We start from the raw sequence: 24,589 nt of genomic DNA, 5'->3' as shown, positions 1-24,589 counted from the left end.
TTTCAAAGTCAGAAATCCTGCCAGCTGGGCAAATAACACTATTGTACAAAGCTGCTGTACTTGGAAGGGAGATTAATGCAGGGCACATCAATCTGCTTTCTGCAAAGCAATTGATTCCAAAGCAACTAATTTCTACAAGGAAAATATTGATCTTACAATCAACAACAGCATTCCCCAAACTCAGTTCCTCTTCTCCAACCCTAACAAGTTGGCAGTGTCTCTCAGATGCTGGGGATCCTCTGCAGAAAGGACATGCTGAAGTGGATCTGATTAGCACAGGTCCTGCCTCGTTATACAGTGGGGTTTCGGAATCAGGTGAATGCTGCTCATGTTGGCTGTCAGAAATCCAAGGTTGTTAACAATTCTACCTTAACCCATTAACTCAGTCATCAAAAGGGTATCCCTCTCTTTCACCGCCCTCAGCCTCCAATAGAACATTTCCATATTCCCTCATTGCCTTGAGAAGGCCTTTGTAGCTCTTCTCAACAAAGCCATTCAGCTTCCAAGGTAGCGCATTCTCTCTAAATGATGCAACACAGGCTGGGATCATCCATTCTGGAGGACAGGGTCAGTTTTGTGTGGGGAAGTGATTATCACTTCCATTTGAGTGTGGGTCTTGGGCTGGTTTTACTTGAGCAATCACATGATGCCAGTTCATTACACATGCAGAAACAAACTGTGCGCTTATTCGAGTGGCTGGGACTTAAAGAGAAAAACTCACTGTATGGATGTTCACCTTTAAAATTCAGAGAACCTTAATTGCAAATCTTACCCCACCATCAGGAGGCTGATTTTGGCCTCTTGCATAGTTAGGTTCCCTGTCTGTGTTCCTTCCTGCTCCCAGGAGCAGAAGAAGATACCTTCCATTGTCACAGTTTGTTGAAACAAATAAAACCAAGAGTTATTTCATTGGAAATCAATTCCCTGCAGGGTCCCTCAACGGTTTTAAAGCCTTTACAGGCTGTGATCCACGATTTCTAAATTTTGATGACCCAGGTCTCACAAAAATAATCTTAGCCTCTTCAAAATATAGCTATGGATATTGACACTGCTAATTCTGCAAAATATCCTTTCTGATTCTCTGCTTCTTTTTCTCACTCTCTTTTCCTTCCATTCTGCTCAGTGCCAATTCCCTTCACTTCTCTTTTTCCCTGCACCACATTTTTGTCCCTCTCATTCACTTTTATATTTCTCTCTGTCCTTCCTTGAATACCATTTTTCACTTCCTTATTTGGGTTTCTCTTTTCTTTATTTTAGTTTCCATTTCAAGTTTGATTTCTGCTCGTCTTAATTTCCATACTGCCTTTCAATGGTCACTCTTTCATTGCTCCTCTTCCTTTTAGTTCTCCTTCATTTATTTCTCTCTTCCTTCACTTTACCTTCTCTTCATATATTTATCTGTCTGTCTTTTCACTTCAGTCTCTTTTTCTAATCCCATCTCTTCTGCCAGTCCTACTGCTCTTCTTTTACTTCACTTTTTCCTATCCCTTCTCTTTGTCAGTTCTATCTTGCTGTTATTCTCTTGCATTCCTTCACACCTCTTCCCACCACCACTTCTGTTTTTCTCTCATCTACATGTGTTTCCTTTGCCTGTCAACAGAAAGGAGGAAAGCACAGGGGTAAAATGCAACATCGCAGCAGGTGACAACAGTTGTCCATTATACAGCCAACTGATATTTCCTTTCAGTGACACAACTGTGTATATTGAGAATTAAATCTGTCACTACCCAATGTGCAACTCCACTGTTCTTTCCAGCACTGGGCTGGGGGAAGGGTTGGGCGTTCTTGCTTCTTTCCCTCATTAGGAGGTTTGTTTGCTAAAAGGGAAGAATTCAGCCCCTTTGAAGGAGAATCTTTCTGAGCTGCCAGCCAATCTGATCCCAGCAGCGCCAGAACAGGCTAGGGGGAGCTGCTGAGACTGCAGGGAGTCTCATGATGAAGATAGCAATTGCTCGCAGACTCAAGTCAATCTGGGATTTTTGTTGAGGCAAGATCAGGCACCTGAGGGAAACGGAGTTGAGATGGGTGGGGGGTGTGGGGTAAGACGTTGCTGTATGGGGACTAATGAGGAGAGAAGGGAAGCAGAGTTTGGAGGCCAGGTGGAGAGGTAGAAAGTGGAACCGTGTCATCTTTGCGGAGAGTTTTATTCTCATGCTCACAGGAACTTCTGCAAAGGAAATTGTGCCCCTAACCATCCCCCAAATCCCCCTACTTCCTTCTTTTCATCCCAACTGGTCTCCCACTCTCACCTGCCTGCTCAAGCTTACCACATGAAGGTGAGGGCAGCGTAACATTGGGGAGAATTGATTTGTCCAGCAGTTCAATATCTGATCAATAATTCCTTTAGGATTGGCAGGCAGACTGCCTGCTGACTGTATCATGGGAAGCTGATGTATTGACATTGAATTTCTGATTCGATGACCCCATGCCAGAGTTTCTGTGGGAGGGCAGTGACCGTCATTTGCAAAATATAAAATCCCATCCCCTGAATTGTATTCTAAAGGACTTGACTAGTAATAAAAGGAGAACTGATATCCACTGAGGTTCAGTAAAATATACAAACACATTCAGTAATGATGAGGACACACAAAACAGCCACATGAACTGTTTGTACAAGGGTTTATAAGATTACTGGGTCTAATGGAGAAAGGTGTACCCGTAATGAAAAGATAACTAAACCAAATACTTCAACAATATTATTAGAATTACTGCAAAATTAGTAGCTGAAGGAGGTTTCAAACACAAGTCCGTCTGAAGGGGATATGAGATAGTCTTGGCAGATAAGGTTAATAATAATCCATAAGAGATTCTACAAACACATTAAGAGCAAAAGAGCAACTAGGGAGAAAATAGGTCCCCTTAAAGATCATTGAGGTCATCTATGAGCCAAACCACAGGAGATGGGAGAAATACTAAACAAATATTTCACGTCAGTATTTACTCTGGAGAAAAACATGGAGGCTAGGGAGCTCGGGGAAATAAATATTGATGTCTTGAAAACAGTCCACATTACTGAAGAGGAGGTGTTGATGGTCTTAAAAAAACATAAAGGTGGATAAATCTCCAGGATGTTATTAACTGTATCCCAGGACATTATGGGAAGTTAGGGGAAAAATTGTGGGGACCCTAGCAGAGGTATTAGTACCATATACATCCATAGGTGAGGTGCCAGAGAACTGGAGGGTGGCTAATGTTGCGTCTTTACTTAAGAAAGGCTGCAAGGAGAAGCCTGAGACTATAGGCTGTTGGGTCTGACATCAGTGGTGGATTCATTTTTGGAGGGGATTCTGACAGATAGGATTTAATTGCATTTGGAGAGGCAAGGACTGATTAGGGACAGTGAGCGTGGCTTTGCACATGGGAAATCATGTCGCACAACTTGATTGAGGTTTTTGAAGACATGACCAAAAAGATAGATGAAGGCAAAGCTGTAGACATTATGGATACGAACTTCAGTAAAACCTTTGACAAGGTTCCGCATGGTAGACAAATTAGTAGAGTTAGATCACATTTGATTCAGGGAGAACTTACCAATTGGATACAAAATTAGCTTGATGGTAGAAGACAGAGAGTGTGGTGGAGGGTTGTTTGCTGGACTGGAGGCCTGTGACCAGTGGTGTTCTGAATGGATCAGTGCTGGGTCCACTGTTGTTTGTCATTTATATAAACGATTTGGATGAGAATATAGGAGGCATGATGAGGAAGTTTGCAGATGACACCAAAATTGGTGGTGTAGTTGATAATGAAGAAGGCTGTCTAAGATTACAAAGGGATCTTGATCTATAGTGCTACTGGGCTGAGGAGTGGCAGGTGGAGTTTAATTTGGATAAATACGAGGTTTTGCATTTTGATAAAACAAACAGCGGCAGGATTTATACTGTTCATGGTAGGGCCCTGAATAGTGTTGTCAAACAGAGGGACCAAGGTGTTCAGGTACATAGTTCTTTGAAAGTTGCATCACAGGTAGACAGGGTGGTTAAGAAGGCATTTTAGCACATTTGCCTTCATTGCTCAGACCACTGAGTATAGGAGTTTGAGCGTTACATTGCGGATGTGCAGGATGTTGGCGAGGCCACTTTTGGAATACTGTGCACAGTTCTGGTTGTCCTGCTACAGGAAGGATATTACTAAATTGGAGAGGGTTTGGAAAAGATTTAAAAGGATTTTGCTGGGACTGGAGAGTTTGAGTTATAGAGTCATAGAGTTGTATAGCATGCCGACCAGATATGCTAAACTGATCTAGTTCCATTTGCCAGCATTTGGCCTATATCCCTCTAAATCTTTCTTATTCATGTACCCATCCAGATGCCTTTTATATGTTGTAATTGTACACACCTCCACCATTTCCTATGGCTGCTCATTCCACACATGCACCACCCTCTGCTTGAAAAAGTTGCCCGTTAGGTCCCTTTTAAATCTTTCCCCTCTCACCTTAAACCTATGCCCTCTAGGTCTGGACTCCCCGACACTGGGAAAAGGACCTTCGTTATTTACGCTATCTATGTCCCTCATGATTTTATAAACCTCTATAAGGTCACCCCTTAGCCTCCGATGCTCCAGGGAAAATAGCTCCAGCATAGCCAGCCTCTCCCTTTAGCTCAAATCCTCCAACCCTGGCAACATCCTTGTAAATTTTTTCTGAACCCTTTAAAGTTTAACAACACCTTTCCTTTAGCAGGGAGCCCAGAATTGAATGCAGTATTCTAAAAGTCACCGAACCAATATTCTGTACAGCAGCAACATGACATCTCAACTGCTATACTCAATGCCTTGACCAATGAAGGCAAGTGTGCCAAATGCCTTCGTCACCACCCTGTCTACCTGTGACTCTACTTTCGAGGAACTAAGAACCTGTATTCCTATATCCTGCACCCCTAGCCAATACTCCCCAGGGCCCTACTATTAACCGTTTTAATTCTGCTCTGATTTGCCTTATCAAAGTGCAACACCTCACATTTATCTAAACTAAACTCCATCTGCCACTCCTCGGGCCATTCGCCCACCTGATCAAGGTCCCATTGTACTCTTGAGATAACCATCTGCACCGTCCACTACACCACCAATTTTGGTGTCATCTGCAAACTTACTAACCATACCTCCTATATTCTCATTCAAATCATTTATATAAATGTCAAAAAGTAGTGCACCCAGCACCGATCCTTGCGGCACACTGCTGGTCACAGGCCTCCAGTCTGAAAAACAACCCGCCACCACCACCCTCTGTCTCCCACCTACAAGCCAATTCTGTATCCAATTGGCTAGCTCTCCCTGGATTTCATGTGATCAAACCTTGCTAACCAGTCTACCATGCGGAACCTTGTCGAATGCCTTACTGAAACCCATATACACAATGTCCACTGCTCTGTCTTCATCAATTTCCTGTGTCACTTCTTCAAAAAACTCAATCAAGTTAGCGAGATACGATTTCCCATACACAAAGCCATGCTGACTCTCTCTAATCAAATGCCTTTCCAAATGCACGTGAATCCTGTCCCTCAGAATCCCCTCCAACCACTTATCACCTCCGACGTCAGGCTGACTGCTCTATAGTTTCCCGACTTTCCCTTACTACCTTTCTTAAATAATGGTATCATATTAGCCAGCCTCCAGTTTTCGGCACCTCATCTGTGGCAATTGATGATACAAATACCTCAGCAAGGGCTCCAACAATCTCTTCCCTAGCTTCTCACAGAATTCTGTTCAGGTCCACCTTTTATGTGTTTTAAAATGTCCAGCACCTCCTGTTCTGTAATATGGACACTTTTCAAGATATCACTATTTATTTCCCCAAGTTCTCTAGCTTCCATATCTTGTCCACAGCAAAAAATTCATTTAGTATCTCAGCCAGCTCTGTGGTTCCATACATAGATGACGTTGTTGATGTTTAAGGGATTCTGTTCTCTGCCCATTTAATCCTTTTCCCTTAATATACTTGTAGAATCTCTTTTGATTCTCCTTACCCCTATTTGCCAAAGATATCTCATGACCCCTTTCTGCCCTCCTGATTTCCCTCTTAAGTGTACTCCTACTGCCCTTATACTTCTCTAGGGATTCACTCGATTCCTGCTGTCTTTAAATGACATATGCTTCCTTCATTTTCTTGACCAGAGCCTCAATTTCTCTAGTCATCAGCATTCCCTACACCTACCCGGCTTTATAAGGAGAGGCTGGATAGGCTGTGTCTTTTTTCACTGGAGTGTCGGAGGTTGAGGGGTGACCTTATGCAGCTTTATAAAATCATGAAGGGCATAGATAACGTGAATAGCAAAAGTCTTTTCCCTAGGGTGGGGAAGTTCAAAACTAGGGGGCATATTTTTAAGTTTACAGGAGAAAGATTTAAAAGGGACCTGAGGGGCAACTTTTTCACAAAGGGTGGTTTGTATGTGGAATAAACTGGCAGGGAAAGTGGTAGATACAGGTACAATTACAACATTTAAAATACATTCGGATAGGTACATGGATCATGGATACGAAAAGATACAGGCCAAGTGCAGACAAAAGGTGCTAGTTTAGTTTTGAGAAACTTGGTCAGCATCGATGAGTTGGATTGAAGAGTCTGTTTCTGTGGTGTATGACTTTATGATTCTAATTGATGTAAATTGAGTCAGTGAACATATTGCAGTCTGGGCAACTTTGCATTTGGTTTTATTTAGTGAACTTCAAGTAACTGGAACTGTTCATCAGGTTATAAATTTTACAGCAGAATATCAAGATTATGTAGGATAATGAATGACTGCATATCAAGTGACACAACGGTTCCTGCGTGCCAACATTTATTGCACATGTGTAAAGATGAAGCACTGAACCCTCTCCCCAGAAAATTTCCACCATTTGCAACAACACTGCAGAAAGGAAACAAACTCTCCACAGATTTAGATATTCATTGCAAGGGGAGGATGAGAATAAAATTCTACTGAAATGTAACTACTGCTGACTCCCAGGAATTTATTTCTTTTCTTTTATCCATGTAACTTTCACACTGCACTGCACATAAGCTCAGTCCAAGACTTCTCTCTCCTGAATTGGGATGGAATGGACAAGGGATGACCAACGAAATGGCCCTTTCTGTCCCTACCATTTTTCTGAGGGTAGCAATGGGAGTGGGTCTCTCACAGTATTGTTTCTGTAAACAAGTTCATTTACATTGTTGCAAGCCATCTCTGGAAAGTCTTCAGGTTTTTAGCAAATTAATGCAGTTCAGCAGCTGCTGGATTTTGCATAGAGGCTGGAAGAGTTTAAAAAGACAAATAAAATAGTTTTGCTTCCTTTACAATTTACCAGAAATTATGGGTACTGTAGCATGTGTTTTATCTGTTTGCGTTATGGAAAGTTATGACAGAGCTGTCACTGAAATGTATAACTGCCCATACAACAAATATATTGGCCAAATACATGCTTTTTGAAACTGCTAAAGAGTCACATAAAACAACATTTTAAATGTAGAAAAGTTTTGAAATTAATTTATAAACTAAGGTTGGAGAGAGGCAGAAAGCCACATAACTAAAAGCCAGGTAGCTTGACATCTGTCACAGGGTTGCAGTAAAAAGGTATTTACTGGGCATTTGGGAAAAATCTCAAGGTAATTGGGAAGAGTCAGCATAGTTTTGTGAAAAGGAAATCCTGTTTAACCAATTTTTAGGAATTCTTTGAAAGAGTAACATGCGCTATGGATATAACAGAACTCATTGATGAACAGTACTTGGATTCCAAAAGTCATATAACAATGTGCCACATAAAAAGGTTACTGTAGAAAATAGAAGTGGATGTATAATGGGTAACATACCAGCATGGATAGAAAATAGGCTGGCTGATGGAAAACAGAGAGTATATATAAATGGATCTGTTTCAGATTGGTAGCATGTGACATGTGGGATTCCGCAGGGGTCAGTACTGGGAACTCGACTTTTTACAGATTTATGTCAATGACTTAGACATGGTGACTGAAGGCATGGCAACTAAATCTGCAATGGCACAAAGAATGTATGTTGTGAAAATATTAGAACAAGGATGTAGACTGTTATGACTCACTGCAATGCAAACAGATATAACACATGCTGCAGGACCCATAATTTTCTACTGAATAGTAAACGCGACAAAACCATTTTGTTTACCTTTAAACTCATCCCACGTCGATCCAAAACCTGGCTGCTGCTGAAGTGCATCATTTCACTAACAGTCAGAAGATTCTTTTTCTGGAGATAGGCTCTTAATGACCTTGCAAAAATGGAAATGAACTAGGCAACAGGAAAAATCCAAGAATGTGTAATACTTTTCAATTTGGCAGGAAGGTTAAAAAATGCAAAAATTTCTTCAAAGGAAAATGACCGCAGAATTCCAAACAGCAGAGGGATTTAGGTGTTCTTGAATATGTTGAGCACGCTGCACGGTTTTAGTCTTCTATTTGAGGATGGATGTAAATGCATTGGAGGCAGTTCAAAGGAAGTTTACAAGATTAATACTGAAACGAACAGGTTATCTTATGAGGATAGATCAAACAGGGTAGGCATTTTTTATTCGGGTTCAGAGGAGTAGGGCTGATGTTATTGAAGTATACAAGATCCAAAATGAACTTGACAAGGTGGACATGGCAAGGTTGTTTCCCATTGTAGCTGAATCTAGAACTAGGGTCATTGTCTTCAAATGAGCAGTCAACCTTTTAGTATGGGATGAGGGGAATTTGTTTTTCTCAGAGGATTAAGAAACTTTGGAACTCTCTGCCTCAGAAGGCAGGTGGCTGTGGAGTCATTGAATATTTTTAAGATGGAAGTAGATAGATTCTTGTTAAGCAAGGGAATCAAAGGTTATCAGGGACAGATGGGAATGTGGAATTCAAAACATAAACAAATCAGTCATGATCTTATTGAATGGCAGAGCAGGATTGAAGGGCTGAATGGGCTACTTCTACTACTAACTTTATGTGGGTAAATAAATTGGAATCAAGGGTTTAACAGTATTGCAAGTGTAGCTTAGTAAGATAGGTGACAACTTCTATTTTAAACACTTCTGATTGCTTTACAGTTTAAACATTTGCTGAGATTACTAATTCCGAGGTCAAATTGGTTCTTTTGGGATTTGTGGGCTGCAATTCAGTTTTGTAGTGTGATTTCAGATACTTGACTATGTCGGTGAAAAGGTTTAGGAGAAATACAATTACATTTTGAAATACTTTCAAATTCATTTTGAGACCTTTTTGATACGGCCCAATCTTTGTTGCTAATTTAATGAGAAGATCAAGACTGAAATATTTGGGAACAGATGTGAGGCGGAGTCTTAACCTGACCACTCTGGTGTTGACCTATCTCCTGCCCAATTAAGGTCCTGCTCTCACAGAAAATTCCACTTTGTGGGAGTCTGGTGATGGAAGGGGGTTCACAACCTGATATTGAACTGGTATTCATATTCCTGCTTCCTGACTGGAAAGTCAAGCCTCGAGGGTCCAGGCAGTTCACAGTGTAAAAGTGTGCGCTATTCCTGCTATGAACTAGCTCCTTTGAACTGCAGGAGTGCATTGCAGATTAGGTCACTGTCTGTTTTCCTTTCTCCAACTCGTTATGCAATAGTGAACTGCTGGATTCAAGATGAGAAGAGTTTGCTCTGGAATCCCATCAGAGTTCACTCAACCTTTCACCATCATCAGGTACATAAAACGAATGCTATTCCTGAAAATGTGGGAATGAACAGGGGCTGAGCATTTTGGAGCCTTTGCAGTTTCTGATGGCTCTTCGAAAGTGGAAAATGGTGATTAGCAGTACAGCTAATATGTACTTCATATGAAGGAATAATGACAAAGGGCTCTGTGGATAGTCTTTAACTGGACACTCTCAGGTCTGTGACTCATTATGGAGTTTAAATTCATCTGCATGGTGATTTTAACACAAACAAAAGGTTGAGCTAGGAAACCTCTTGACCTGTCTTTCGAAGTACTGAGCTCTATAATGTCAAATCATTCAAAACTATTTTTCAAGCAGGTAATAGTTAATGTTGAGGAGATAGAAAATAAACTCGGGAGATTGTTTTAAATAGGGTGTATCACATCAGCTGCCTGCTATATACCCCACTGGTTATTTAGTTCTACTGAAATCAACAGAACTGAATCTTGTTCCCAGTGAATAACAGACAGATAATAAAATACTTCCTGTTTAATGCCACTTGTTGGGGGAGGAATTTGCCCTTGGTGCCCAGGCCGAATCAAGCTTATCTTGGTACAGTAAGTTTGAACAACATTTATTGCTTGTTAATTAAGCCATACAGCAGAATACCTGACACATTATGTGGGAACATATAGCAGAACACAAACTTTAACTTCCATGCACCTGGTAATTCTACAACTGGGCAGATTGAGTGAGATGTTTCCCACAGGGTGGTTCTGGAAACAACGCACAGAATTATCAAATAATGGCTGAACTATTGCCCATCCATTGTGGTACCAAGGGTTATCTTTAGGTGCTGATGATAGGCTTATAAATATTTGCAAATTGGAATTGAATGGTGAGTTTCCCATATTCTTTTGCCGACTTGGCAAACACCAGTTCCTGTTTCTACGCACCTGCTAGTGACAGTGCAAGCTAGAAGGTGGCTATTTCCAGTGTACATTGAAAGAATCTTAAGCAGCATTCAGGGAAAGCTGGACGGAGATTGCAAGAGATGTTTCTCTAGCTCCACACCGTGTTATCTCTGACTCCAGCATCAGCATTTCTTACTATCTCTCAGTGGAAATAGTTTATCTTTTTGTTCCCCTTAACGTCTGGAAACCTTCAATAAACCCATCCCGTAACCTCACTAACATTTGTATAATCTCCTCTTGTAATTTAAACGTCAAAGTCCAGGTACTATTCTGGTATAATATATTCCACTGTATTTTTCCAAGGGTAATTCATCCTTAAGGTGTGGTGCTCAAAACTGCTCACAACAGGTCTACTTTAACCTGGGCTTTAAATTGCTGGAACATTACTCCTACCCTATTCCAGTTCTCCAGTTAAAAAAGCACATTTTAATTAGCCTTTTTGATGGTTTTTTCTACCTTTCATGACATTTTAGTGATATATGTTCCTGAAACACTAAGTCTCTTTGGAGCTATACTGTTTCAAGCTCTGTGTCAGGTCTGAAATGGCTGACCTTACATGGAGTAAACTTCACCCAACAAAATAACATTCAACGCCAAATTTTTCATTCTCCCTTTAATAAAAACAGAAAATGCTGGAAATATTCAGCAGAGCAGAACTCCAATTCTGATGAAAGGTCATTGACCTGAAACATTAACTTTATTTCTCACAACAGATGCTGCCTGACCTGTTGAATATTTCCAGCATTTCCTGTTTTTATTTCAGTTTTTCAGCATTTGCAGTATTTTGCTTTGGCTTTAATTTTTTTCTCCAGCTTTATTGCTGCACCTCTGTATTGTGATGCAAGAAAAAATGGAACTACATTAAACACACTTTCCTTTTTGATTTTAGTTTTCATTTGGCTGTCAGTCATGCCTCAGTTCAATAACTAATGCTGCCGTTATCTCACCTATTTATCTTATCTTTACTTATTGCCAAGAGCACCTCAGTCCGAAGGTAAAGGAAGCAGTATCCAATTAAGCATCAATACCCACTTTATAAAATGTTTTTTGCAGTTGTCTCCTGGGGTTAAAAAGTATACACCGAACTCCAGATCACCTATTTCACCGACTGTCAGCGGTTTTCACAGATAAGATTTAATTTCCTAGCAACTATTTATGAAACACCTTCAGGTAAGATAAAATCCCCGGCAGCTAGAAAGCAAAATTTCATTTTGGAGATTTCAAATAGTTGGCAACAAAAGTTAGTCTTTTGTTCAAATGCTGTTATATCTACTTTGCCAAGAAAACAAAGCGGATTTACTGATTACCCCATCCTCCCCACCCTGGCTACATTCCAGGAAGTTTTCCTGCAACAAGTCTGCCTTAATTTCAAAAGCAACCTCAATATCAATGGGGGACAAATTTCCTACACAGTAGGTCGGCAAATATGACATGAGTAGCAGATCAGCTGTCAGTTGCACACCTTATCTGTTTTTCTGGAACCATCGTGGAAAGGGGTATTGAGGGAGATGTATGACAAGTGGCTGATTTATTGCCTATTCTGCTCCTCTGATGCTGCTTGGCCTGCTGTGTTCATCCAGCTCTGCACCTTGTTGTCTCGGATTCTCCAGCATCTGCAGTTCCTACTATCTCTGATTTATTGCTGCTCAGTTTCCATTCAAATCAAGAGTGGAAATGACCCTAATTAGATGGCACAGTCTAAGCAGAGTTAGAATGTATATTACTTGTGTTATAAGTCGAGGTATATTGTGGGTATAGGAACTGTCATTGCTGAGCACATTGAGTGCAACTGAGAATGATTACACTGACAAAGATTTTTTTCATTTTAACATCTGCTTTTACATTTGGCACCACCTGTGGAGAATGACATGTATTGAATCTCACCTGTCACTTATTGCAGGATGGTCACTAATACTTTTCTCCATTCACTAATGAATGGAGAAAGTGAAATTTTAAAAACTGTTTTCCCTGCCATATAATTACATTGACCTTTTAGTTAGCATTGACAAATGGAGGAAAACGTATCCCGAAACATTCTTAAATGTATTTGCGAAACTTGTGAGATGTCCACTGGGTTTTTCAGAACAGTTTAGGAAAAATGAACAATATTAAGAAAAAAAATGAGACGTCACGAGACGGGACATAATGTACATACAATGACAATGATGGTTGTTAATTCTTTGGGAAGTATCATCTGCGTTCTGCAGATATGAATTAAAAAAAAACTTATTTGCGATTAAAAACAGTTATTAAAGGAATCTACTAAGACAGCACACAATGTAACTGGGTGACTCTGACAGTTAGTGGTTTGTTTCTGCTCCAGCACTGTGCATTTATTCTCCAGTATTACTCAGAGTAAACCAGAGACGTTGGCACTCTTACGACATAAGCTGTATTAAATGTTATCTACTTACTGGGAGACCAAGGGGTCCTCTGTCACCTTTTTGACCTGGTTCACCCTTCCCTCCTTTAACACCATTCAACCCCGGTTCACCCTAAATGTAAAAGTAAAGTCCACCTTTTTTTTGCTACTTTGAAGCTGGGACAGAAATGCATTTAAATTAATCACAAAAAGCTACTGCAAATATCTGTGCATCCATCAAAATATTATTTCCTCCCCAGGGATCATTACATTTTCCGGTCAATATACATTAGCATTCCTGATATTTATTTGATGTTTGTGGCAACTGGTATTTTCTTCTTCCTTGCTTGAACTAGAAATAGAAGGAAGAGACCTATTTTAAACTGGTACATATAAATTTGCAGGTGTTGTTATTGTCACAGTGGTCAGATCTGAGCTTGTGCAGTATTTCATCTGGTTAGTGTTGTTATTATTCATTTTACTGATGCAATTCTTTGAGACATCCACACTTATGATTTTGTTAAGTGGATTCTCTTTTTATTTGCTCCACGGTAGAGGATTGTCATTTTCTCAATTGGAATGCAAGCTGTTGGCTATATTACGAAATTAAAATTTGATGGTGTACATATGGCATTTTCAGTTTTTTTTGTCATTAACAGCTTTAAAATAAATACATGATGTCTGTATTAAAATTGTGGATAGGTGACCACCGCATGAAGATATTAAAGAGTCTGTTTATTGTTAAAAATAATGAGTGTGCAAAAGAAAAGCTTCATTTATTGTGTATTATTTTGCCCTTGGGATATTGGTGACATTATAAACTGAACACTGTGTAACCCTAATTGAAGGATTCCACTCCTGATTTTATGCCAGAAGGAACTCCAATGATCAATTTGCTCGAAGTGCTGAACCTATGTTCCTTCCCTGAGAAACCCAGTGATACACTCGAACTGTGATCATTAACTCCTGACAACTACAACTATCTTCCTGTGTGGTGACTTTGACTATAGTACAAAGGGGCTTTTTCCATTAGAGTCATAGAGTTGTACAATACTGAAACACACCCTTTGGTCCAACTTGCCCATGCCGACCAGATATCCTAAATTAACCTAGTTCCATTTGCCAGCATTTGGCCCATATCCCTCTAAATCCTTCCTATACATATAACCATCCAAATGTCTTTTAAATATTGTAATTTTACCAGTCTCCACAATTTCCTCTTACACGCACCACCCTCTGTGTGAAAAAATTGCCCCTTTAATGTCAGTTCAGATGCTATTCCTCTAGATGATGTTTCTACTAAGAGGAGAGACTAGGACTCAAGAGCTCAGTCTCAGAGTGAAGGGACAATCCTTTAGAACTGAGATGAGGAGGAATTTCTTCCGCCAGAGGTTAGTGAACTTATGGAATGCATTGCCGCAAAAGGCTGTTGAGGCCAAGCCATTGAGTTTATTTAAGACAGAAATAGATAGGTTCTTCATCGGTAAGGGGATCAAGGATTATGGGGAGAAGGCAGGAGAATGGGGTTGAGAAACATATCAGCCATGATTGAATAGTGAAGCCGTTCAATGGGCCGAATTACCTAATTCTGATCCTATATCCTATGGTTTTTATGGTCATTCCCAATCTAAAGTTGTATTAATGTGGCTATGCCCATCAATTTTCTTCCATTTAACTCTTGTGAGAACAGATGAAGGCTGAAATGAGATCTGCAGCTGAATGGCTCTGACAGTATTGGAACTGGGAGTCTTTTGGTGAGTAGATGCTACTTGACTACTTGATTGTGAATTTCTCCTTCATTCTTCTACGGTTGGAAGGAAGCTTATAAGATGGTAATGATTGTTTTCGAGTTGCCCCATTTTTGTGGTAGGACAAATTTTCACATTGGCAGGTAGATATCAGCACATAATTTGGACTGGGAAGGGGGTCACCTCTGATGCATTGGTTTTATGTTCTTTAGCTGCATTTTGTTAAGTCGCTTGTTAACATTTCTGCCTCACAATACGAGGGACTCGGATTTGATTCCAGCCTTGGGTGACACTCTGTGTGGAGTTTGCACATTCTCCCCGTGTCTGCGTGGGTTTCCTCCGGGTGCTCTGGTTTCCTCCCACAGTCCGAAGATGTGCCAGCTAGGTGGATTGGCCATGCTAAATTGTCTCATAGTGTCCAGGGATGTCAGGCTAAGTGATTAACAGGGATAGGGTGGAGTGTTCTTCGGAGGGTCAATACAGATATGATGGGCCAAATGGCCTCCTTCCACACTGTAGAGATTCTATGATTCTATCTCTTGTAGTCATATGCTGGGTTTCTAGAAAATGAAGCTGTTCATGAAGCTTCTTTCTTTCTCCTTCCTCTTGGTTGATAAACACTATTCTTAACTTTATTTGGTAGGGTTAGAGATCTTTTTCTTGTTCTCATAGTTTAATTGCGCATAGATCAGTCTATAACCTTCTGTTCTTGATATAATGTATCCAGGCAACTTCATACTCTAACTTCATCTTCATCTTCGGTGCCCTCTGGGAACCAACCCTCTTTCAGATGAAATAGCGATGACTTTCAATAAGTTTTGCATTGCTAGGAGGGAGAGATCCCAACCGGAGTGCGACACAGCCCAAGTGAGGGTATAGTTCAGGAAATCTGGAGTCAACATTACGCACCATGTCCCATTACACATTACCTATTGTTAGCCACTAACAGTCTCCATTAACGACTATTCACCCTCCTGGCCAGATCGTTATCCACTCCTTTCTCTGTGCAACTGTTCTTCTCTTTTTTTGGGCTCTATCCTTACCTATTGTTTACTCCTTGCCCCCTCACCACACCCTATCGTCTGCATGCAACTGACATTTTCCTAGCTACCGTCAATTCTGAGGAAAAGTCACTGGACCCGAAACGTTAACTTTGATATCTCTTCACGAATGCTGCTGGAACAGCTGAGCTTTTCCAGCAACTTCTGTTTTTGTTTGAGATTTACTTCAACATTGTTTCAGGAAGTAGTTGCACCCCTTAGATTAATTACCTTAAATTGGGTCAGTGGTCAGGGACATGAGGGTGTGACTATGAGTGAGCAGGTAGAGGTATCTGGGAGATGCTGAAGGAGCCTCAGCCCTTGAGTTTGTCTAAAAGGTTTAAGATTCTTGCTGCCTGTGTGGATGAGAGTGTGGGCTGTAGGGAGGATGGTACGGGGGTGGGGGGTGCAGAAAAGAGCAATGTAGTTGTAATTGGGTAATAGTATAGTCAGGGGAATAGACAGTCTTCTCTGTGGCCAGGATCGAGAGTCCCGAAGGCTGTGTTGCCTGCCTGATGTCTGGGTTCGGGATATCTCATCTGGGTCACTGAGGAACTTGGAGTGGGAGGCGAAAGGTTCAGTTGTCGTGGTCCACATATGTATAGGTAGGAAGTGATATAGGTAGCAAGAAGAAAGAAGTTCTGCAGAGGGAATAAGAGCAGATCGGGGCTAAATTAGAAAGCAGAACCAAAAAGGTAATAATCTCTGGACTACTACTTCAGCCATGAGCAAATTGGTACAGGGTCAATAAGATTAAAGAGGTGAACGCGAGGGTCAAAGATTGGTGTGGGAGGAACGGGTTTGAATTCATGGGACATTGGGACCAGTACTGGGGAAGGAGGGAGCTGTTCCAATGGGACAGGAACAAAAACAGAAGTTGCTGGAAAAGCTCAGCAGGTCTGGCAGCATCTGTGAAGGAAAAAACAGAGTTAACGTTTCCAGTCCAGTGACCCTTCCTTATCCCTTCCAATGGGACCAGAGTCCTGGCAAATCATATCTAGGGCTATGGGCAAGGCTTTAAACTAAATAGGTAAATAGTGGGGGAGGCCATTCAGAAGCATGGAAAATTATGGAAAATGTTAAAGAGGGGAGGGCTGAGCAGAGGTTATTAAAATTCCCGGAACAAGTAAGAGGATAGAGCATGGAAAGGGTCAGGAATCTAACTCCTGGCACAGCAGATGACAGAACAACTATACAATCAATGCAGGGCCGTGTTGTACTTAAATACACACAGTATGCAAAACAAGGTAAATGAGCTTGTGGCATAGATTGAAATTGGCAGGTACGATGTTGTGGATATCACAGAGACATGGCTGCAAGAGGATCAAGGCTGGGAACTAAAAATCCAAGGATATACATCGTTTTGTAAGGGCAGGCAGAGGGGGCGGCGTTGCCTTGTTCGTAAGAAATGAAATTAAATTAATACCAAGAAGTGATATAGAGTCAGAAAGGATAGAATCCATGTGGTAGAGTTGAGGAACTGCAAAGGATAAAGGACCCTGAAGGGAGTCGTGTCCAGGCGACCCAGCAGTAGTCAGGATGTGGGGAAGAAAATAAATCAGGAGATAGGAAAGGTATGAAAGAAAGTCACTATTACAATAATCATGGCGGACTTCAACATACAGGTGGACAGAGAAAATCAGGATGTCATGAAAAAGAATTTATGCAATGTAGGTAAGACTTTTTTGGAGCAGCTTATCGCAGAGCCTGCTAGGGAACAGGCATTTCTGGATTTGGTGATGTGCAATGAGGCAGACTTGATTAGGGAGCTTAAGGTGAAGGAACCCCTAGGGAGCAGTGAATTCAATGTTATAGAATTTACCCTGCAGTTTGAGAGGGAGAAGCTGGAATCAGATATAATGGTATTACAATTGAGTAAAGGTAACTACAAAGACATGAGGGAGGAGCTGGCTAGAGGTGATTGGAAGGAGACCCTAGCAGAAAAGACAGTGGAGCAGCAATGACAGGAGTTTCTGCGGGTAATTGGGAAGGCACAGCAGAAATTCATCCCAATGAAGAAAAAAATACTAAGGGGAGGATGAGGCAACCATGGCTGATAAGAGAAGTCAGGAACAGTATATAAGGAAAAGCATTCAATGTGGTGAACATTAGAGGATTGGGAAGAGTTTATTAACCAGGGAAGAGTTTATTAACCAGCAGAGGATAACTAAAAGTAGCAAGGGGGGAGAAGATGAAATATGAGAGTAAGCTAGCTAGTCATATAAAAGAAGATTGCAAGAACTTTTCAGATATATAAAAGGTAAGAGAGAGGCAAGAATAGACATTGGATCACTGGAATAGGAGGCTGGAAAAATAATAAAGGGGATCAAAGAAATGGCAGAGGGGGAACAAAGAAATGGCAGAGGAATTGAATATCTACTTGCTTCAGTTTTCACAGTGAAAGACACCTGCAGCATACAAGAACTTCAAGGGAGTCAGGGGACAGTGGTGAATGTAGTGGCCATCACTAAGGAGAAGGCTCTGGGGAAGCTGAAACATCTGAAGGTGGATAAATAATCTGGACCAGATGGACTACACCTCAGGGTCTGAAGGAGATGGCTGGGGAAATTGTAGATTTTTCAGGAACCATTGGAGTTAGGGAGAGTCCCGGAGGACTGGAAATGGATAAAGTAACACCCCTGCTTAGGAAGGGAGGGAAGCAGAAGACAGAAATTATAGGCCAGTTAGCCTGACCTCAGTCGTGGTAAGAGTTTAGAATCCATTATTAAGGATGAGATTGTGGAGTACTTGGAAGTGCATGTTAAAATAAAGCTGAGTCAGCACAGCTTCATCAAGGGGAGGTCATGCCTGACAAATCTGTTTGAATTCTTTGAGGAGATAACGAGCAAGTTAGACAAAGGAGAGCCAGTGGATGTGATCGATTTGGATTTCCAGAAGGTCTTTGACAAGGCTCCACATAGGAGGCTGCTAAGTAAGAGCCCATGGTGTTAAGGGCAAGGTTTGTGTGTGGAAAGAGGATTGGTTGACTGGCAGAGAGCAGGGATGAAGGGGCCTTTTTCAGGATGGCAGCCAGTGACGAATGGAGTTCTACAGGGGTTAGTATTGGGACCATGACTATTCACATTATAGATTACTAATCTGGATGAAGGAACTGAGGGCATTGTTGCTAAATTTGCAGATGACACAAGGATAGGTAGAGGGACAGGTCATGTTGGGGAAGTAGGGAGGCCGCAGAAGGACTTGGACAAGCTAGGAGAGTGGGCAAAGAAGTGGCAGATGGAATCCAATGCAGGAAAGTATGAGGTTTTGGTTAGAGGTATAGAGGCATAGACTATTTTATAAATAGGGAAAGGCTTTGGAAATTTGGAGCTTAAAGGAACTTGGGAGTTCTAGTTCAGGATTCTCTTAAGATTAACATGCATGTTCAGTTGGTGGTTAGGAAATTAACTGCAATGTTAGCATTAATTTCAAGTCGGCTAGAATACAATGGCAGGTATGTACTGCTGAGGCTGTATAAGGCTCTGGTCAGAATGTATTAGGAATATTGGGAGCAATTTAGGGCCCTGTATCTAAGGATGGATGTGCTAACATTGGAGGGGGTCCAATGGAGGTTTACAAGAATGATCCCGAGGATAATGGGCTTATCGTATGGGGAGTGGTTGAGGAGTCTGGGTCAGTACTCAATGGAGTTTCGAAGGATGAGGGTGAATCTGATTGAAACTTACAGAATACTGACAAGCCTGGAGAGATTGGACAAGGAGAAGATGTTTCTACTCGCAGGAGAGACTAGAACCTGACGGCACAGCCTCGGAGTGAAGGAATGCTTCTTTAGAACTGAGATAAGGAGGAATTTCTTCACCCAGAGGATGGTGAATCTGTGGAACTCAGATCTGCGCCAAGTCATTGAGTGTCTTTAAGACCAAGATTGATAGGTTCTTGATTAATAAGGGGATCAAAGGTTACGGGGAGAAGGCAGGAGAATGGAGTTGAGAAACATATCAGCTGTGATCAAATGACAGAGCAGATTCAATAGGCCAAATGGCCTAATTCTGGTCTTGTGGTCAATGGTCTACTTCATTATTTTTTTCAAAAATAATCATAATTAAGTCATTGCATGATCATTGAAGTTTTTTTTAAAAGAAAAGGCGTTATCCATGATGAAATAAACGTATAGAGTCTCATCCTGCATTCTTTATAATACAACGACCAACGCCTTGTTGCTATGGAGCCCACAGTCTACAGAAGTGTTTTCAAAGCAATGAGACGGACCACATAGAGATCTGAAGTTGAGTACTGTAGTGGGAGGAAGTCAATAAGAATCCCTGCTCAGAAGACATTAATGTAAAGGAAGATAGTCTTGAAACTTTGATCAGTTGCATGACTGTAGATAAAGAATTAATCTGGTTCCATCTGCTGATCCAGAGTGATTCACCGATCCTGGTGAGATTATCAATAACAGACTGACAGATGCACAGAAATTTCAGTCATACCTTTTGTGCGGTGTTCACTTTAAACCTATAAGTTCATGAGCTCTGACAATGATATGCAATCAGGTTAATTTAGGGTTTTTTTTTGGTTTTGAAGATTGCATTCAGTGAGAAACATCCTTTTTGAATGGCAATGATGCTGACTGCACAGAACATAGGATTGTTGTCCTTCACAATTATTGGACACCAGATTATTGGACAATCAGTCAAATTTTCTTCAGTTGCAGGGCCATCATTATCAGCCGTCAAAATGTGAGGAGGATTTCATCACAGGTCTGATCTGCAGCTCTGACACACTAGAGGCGAGAGCTAGCTGCTCTAATACAATGTGCAGACCAATCTCATTGTTAGAATTATATGATATTCACAGGATGTATATTTTGCACAGAGTCTGTGAAGTTCTGTGAAGCCTGAATACTGATGAACTTCACAGAAACCTCCTAAACTCTGTACAATACACTTGCATGAAATGTATTACCTCTGACTTTGTGGTATTTCAGGGATTCTGCCCATAAATCTCTCCGTCTCCGTGAATAACAAAGTCCTCCTGATAGCTGATCACTTTAAAATTGCTTTGTATTAAAACATCTTGGGCCATTTTTAGCAAGACTTCTGTCAAATTTTGTGAAGTTTATAGGAAACATCTATTCTACCACTGCAAGAACTTACAGGTTTAAAGATGCTACAACATAAAATCAAGATTGAATTAGTCAAATAAGTGACACGTAGCATGCATAGCTAATTTTAACAAAGAGCATGGAGACAAATAAAGGGCACTGTTCATTTGCAGTTAGCTAGATTCCATTAGACTTTGCTGATGATTTACCTTAGGTCCTGGAAGTCCGTGTGGCCCCTGTAAGAACATAACGTCACAGTTACTTGAAAGTAAGTAATTCTATATGAAAATAAGTAATTTTCACACTGTAATTCTCCATTGCTAAAGCAATCAAGAGCAGGAAACTGTGTCCCCTCAGGGTTTACTACTGTTGGCAGTGTTAACCCTTCAGCTTCTACTCTGATCCTATGATCTTTCCCCCTTTTCTTCTTATGTTCTTTCATTTCAAATACTTATCCAATTCTCTTTTGAATATTGCTGTCTCTTGATTCAGTGGTCATTTTGAGTTTGAATTTGATTTATTGTTGTCATATGTACCAAAATACAGTGAAAAGTTATGTGCTATACAGTCAGATCATACCATACAAAGTGCATCAGGGTAGCAGAACAGAGTGCAGAATACAATGCATTCCATGTTTGCATAACTCTGTGTGAATCAGTTCTTCTCACTCCCTATTCATTCCTTAATTCATAATCCTCAAGTCTGTACGCCCTTGTTACCATCTTGTCAACCAATGGCATAGGACTTTCAGCAATTATCATCTCAAAACCTTTCAAATATTGATGACTGTGCTGGATCTCTCTCTAACTTTCTCACAAGTACAACTGATGATCCTGGCACTCCAAGAAAATCTTCATTGTCGTCTTGAATTGCTGATACACTGATGAATTTGAACAGTTACTGGAATGTTAAACTATCTTTCATTTTCTGAAACCCATCTCAGTTCTAATCTAAATCTCACAGATATGCTTCCTGTAAATTAAATGACTTGAGAATTAAATTCGCTTACAGTTAGCATTTTCAATCTATCACACCAAACCTCCTATTCTTTCCTTCCCTGGTTAGATTTGCCACAAATTCCAAAACGTGACATACCATCCATAAATGAAATGTCGCATCCCATTTATCTTTCTAATGGACTTTTCTGCCATTTATCCATTCTCGCATGACTCATTCCATTCAGAGTATACTTCCTTTTGATATGTGTATTTAGGAACAAGGAACAAGAGTAGACCACTCGGCCCTTTGAGCCTGCTCCGTCATTCTACAAAGACATGCCTGACCTGATTTTACTTCAAATCTACAATCCTGTATATCCCCGTAATCTTTCATCTCCTTAGTAATCAAGAATCTATCTACCTCTGCCTTAAAAAAAATCAAAGATTCTGCATCCACTACCTTTTGAGGAAAGGAATTCCAAAGTCTCTCAACCGTCTGAGGAAAGAAAATGCTTCCTCATCATTTTTAATTATGATTTCTAGTTCTGTATCCTCCCACAAGAGGAAACATCCTTTCAACATCCACCTGGTCCAGTCCCCTCAGTATTTTATATGTTTCAATTAAGTGACCTCTGACTCTTCTAAACTCCAGAGGATACACGTTTTGCCTGTCTAGCCTTTCCTCATAAGACAATCCATTCATTCCAGGTATTAGTCAAGTAAATCTTCTCTGAACTGCTTCCAACGCATTAACATCCTTCCGTAAGAGCTGTAATGTATATCACTTCATACACTTCTGTTAATCTGGTCATATCGGCACTCTGCACACTGTTTTATTCTGATACCTCTTCCTTGTTATTCTTTCCAGTTTACCATGGCCTCTAATGCTGTTTCATAATAATTCTCAACACTCTTCCTCTTGTGCTTACGTCCAAATCACTTACATGAGATTCAACCATGACCCATATACCACCATTATACCTTATGTCAAAGTGCAGTCTTATTTCATGCTGCGTTTTAACCTTCCTAATCTAGATTTTCCCTGCATTTCATACTTTATACAACTTCTGCATGTGAAGGTGAGGAGAGGTAATGTTTTCACTCTGTTTGTTAATCCCTTTGTAAATGATGTTTCAGAAAATAATTGCTAGATTTCACCGAAAGGAAGAACTGATTAGTGTTTTGAAGATGTTGAACCTGGATTTTTTTTTAAAGGATTCATTAGCATTGGATGACAGGATAAATTGATATAAAAAAAAATGTGGTACATTGTTTTATTTAGAACATGGTGGATTGTCTTAGCTGCTATGGTGGAGCCTGACACTGCTATTAAATTGTGAGCAGAGTTTTTGGAGCAAGTTGTTGATGTGGATTGAACTGAAGTTGCTTCAGTGAGATGGAAGGTCTTAATAAAAAAGATTTATCTCATTTCAGTTCTGTAGTTAAAGAGCATCAACCAGGCAGCGAAAAACCCCTAAGAAAGAGCTGTGTAAATGTAATTACTTTGCATTAACAAAGTTTAGCAGAGGCAAATGTTAAACAGGGTGCCCTCCCTTCACTTATACTTTCAGTTTCTTCAGTACTATCTGCATAATGTTTGCTGTAAACCTTTTTCTAAGTCTTGATTTTTGCCCTTTCCTCAAATTAACAATGGAAGCTCATCTTTGATTCATCACTTTACTCCTTTACAATGTTCTCCTTCCTTCCTGTGTTTTTTCCCTTCTATAAGTCCCTTCACAGACACCTGTCCCTTGAACAGGGTACTGTTGAACAGCCATCTCCTCTCATCTCTTTTTTGCTTGAGTCCCTGTTGGAGGTGGAGATTCCACTTGAAATCCACCTTGCATCATTAATCAGGCTTAAACTGAATTGTGTCTGGGATGGATTGGGATGGCTGGATCGAAATCTTGTCCTGATAACATTCCAGACTAAAGAGGAGGATCACTCTCTTAAGGTCTCAAAACCAGAGGTTCCTAACTTACTTCAATCTCTGCATCATCATTCAATATTGCTTTTTTTAAAAAAACACCCAGTCTGGTCATCACCTTGCCCTAACTTCCTAAGCTGCTTGGCTTTCTATAGTTCTCTTTAGCTTTAGTGGCCTCCTGTATAATGGCCCTCCAACTTATTCACAGTTAAAATAAATACTGTTTGGATTTTGAGCAGAGAGTCAGTTCTCAAACTCAGTAGAGCAAGCTCCTGTTTTTGTAGTAACTTATGAATTCTGTCCACTATGTCATTAGTGATTTTTTTTCCTAGAATTGTTACAACATCCGTTTCTATGTAGAGGTGTTATTTTCATAAATGTGGAATCGTGAGTAAATACATCCATACTATCTCGACAAGTGGTAATTTCATAAATTTGCCCTGCTAGTATTGTTAGGTAAAATTCTCAACCTCTTTCTCTTGCTCAAACCTTTGTAATAAACTGAATGATAGCAGCTCCTTCCGTCCTTTAGGAAAGCAAGGTGCTATCATATTTCTCATTTTGAATCTTTATCCAAACTCTGAAACAGGCCAGGATTGACTCTCAATTACATCACTCATCGAGCTAATAAAGTGAGTCCCCTGGTACCATCTTTTTATTGAATGGATGTAAAATAACTTGGGCATTTTGCACTGAATTTAAAATGCTCTGGATTTGGAGGACATTTGGGGGAAAAAAACTCTCCCAACCCTCCAAAATGAACTCAGAAATAACTTAATAGAAAGCAAAAGAACTGCGGGTGTTGTAAACAAGGAACAAAAACAGAGGTTGCTAGAAAAGCTCAGCAGATCTGGCAGCATCTGTGAAGAAAAATTCAAAATTAATGTTTTGGGTCCAGTGACTCTTCCTCAGGACCTGAAATGTTAAATCTGATTTTTAACTTCT

At 40.5% G+C, this 24,589-nt stretch overlaps 1 protein-coding gene across 1 annotated transcript in view; it reads right to left on the bottom strand.

Moving 5' to 3' along the window:
- The window catches only part of LOC109917899 (collagen alpha-1(XXV) chain), a 620,002-nt gene that overhangs the window by 19,610 nt on the left and 575,803 nt on the right, over positions 1 to 24,589 (bottom strand). The window contains exons 26-27 of the mRNA XM_048603420.1: positions 20,989 to 21,015; positions 12,979 to 13,059 (exon numbers count right to left, since the gene is read on the bottom strand). Coding sequence (XP_048459377.1) covers positions 12,979 to 13,059; positions 20,989 to 21,015 — 108 coding nt within the window. The remainder of the gene's footprint in view (positions 1 to 12,978; positions 13,060 to 20,988; positions 21,016 to 24,589) is intronic.

This window comes from Rhincodon typus, chromosome 1 (assembly GCF_021869965.1).
Source record: "Rhincodon typus isolate 14 chromosome 1, sRhiTyp1.1, whole genome shotgun sequence".
Taxonomy (NCBI): Eukaryota; Metazoa; Chordata; class Chondrichthyes; order Orectolobiformes; family Rhincodontidae; genus Rhincodon; species Rhincodon typus.
This window is presented reverse-complemented; position numbering and strand designations above follow the sequence as displayed.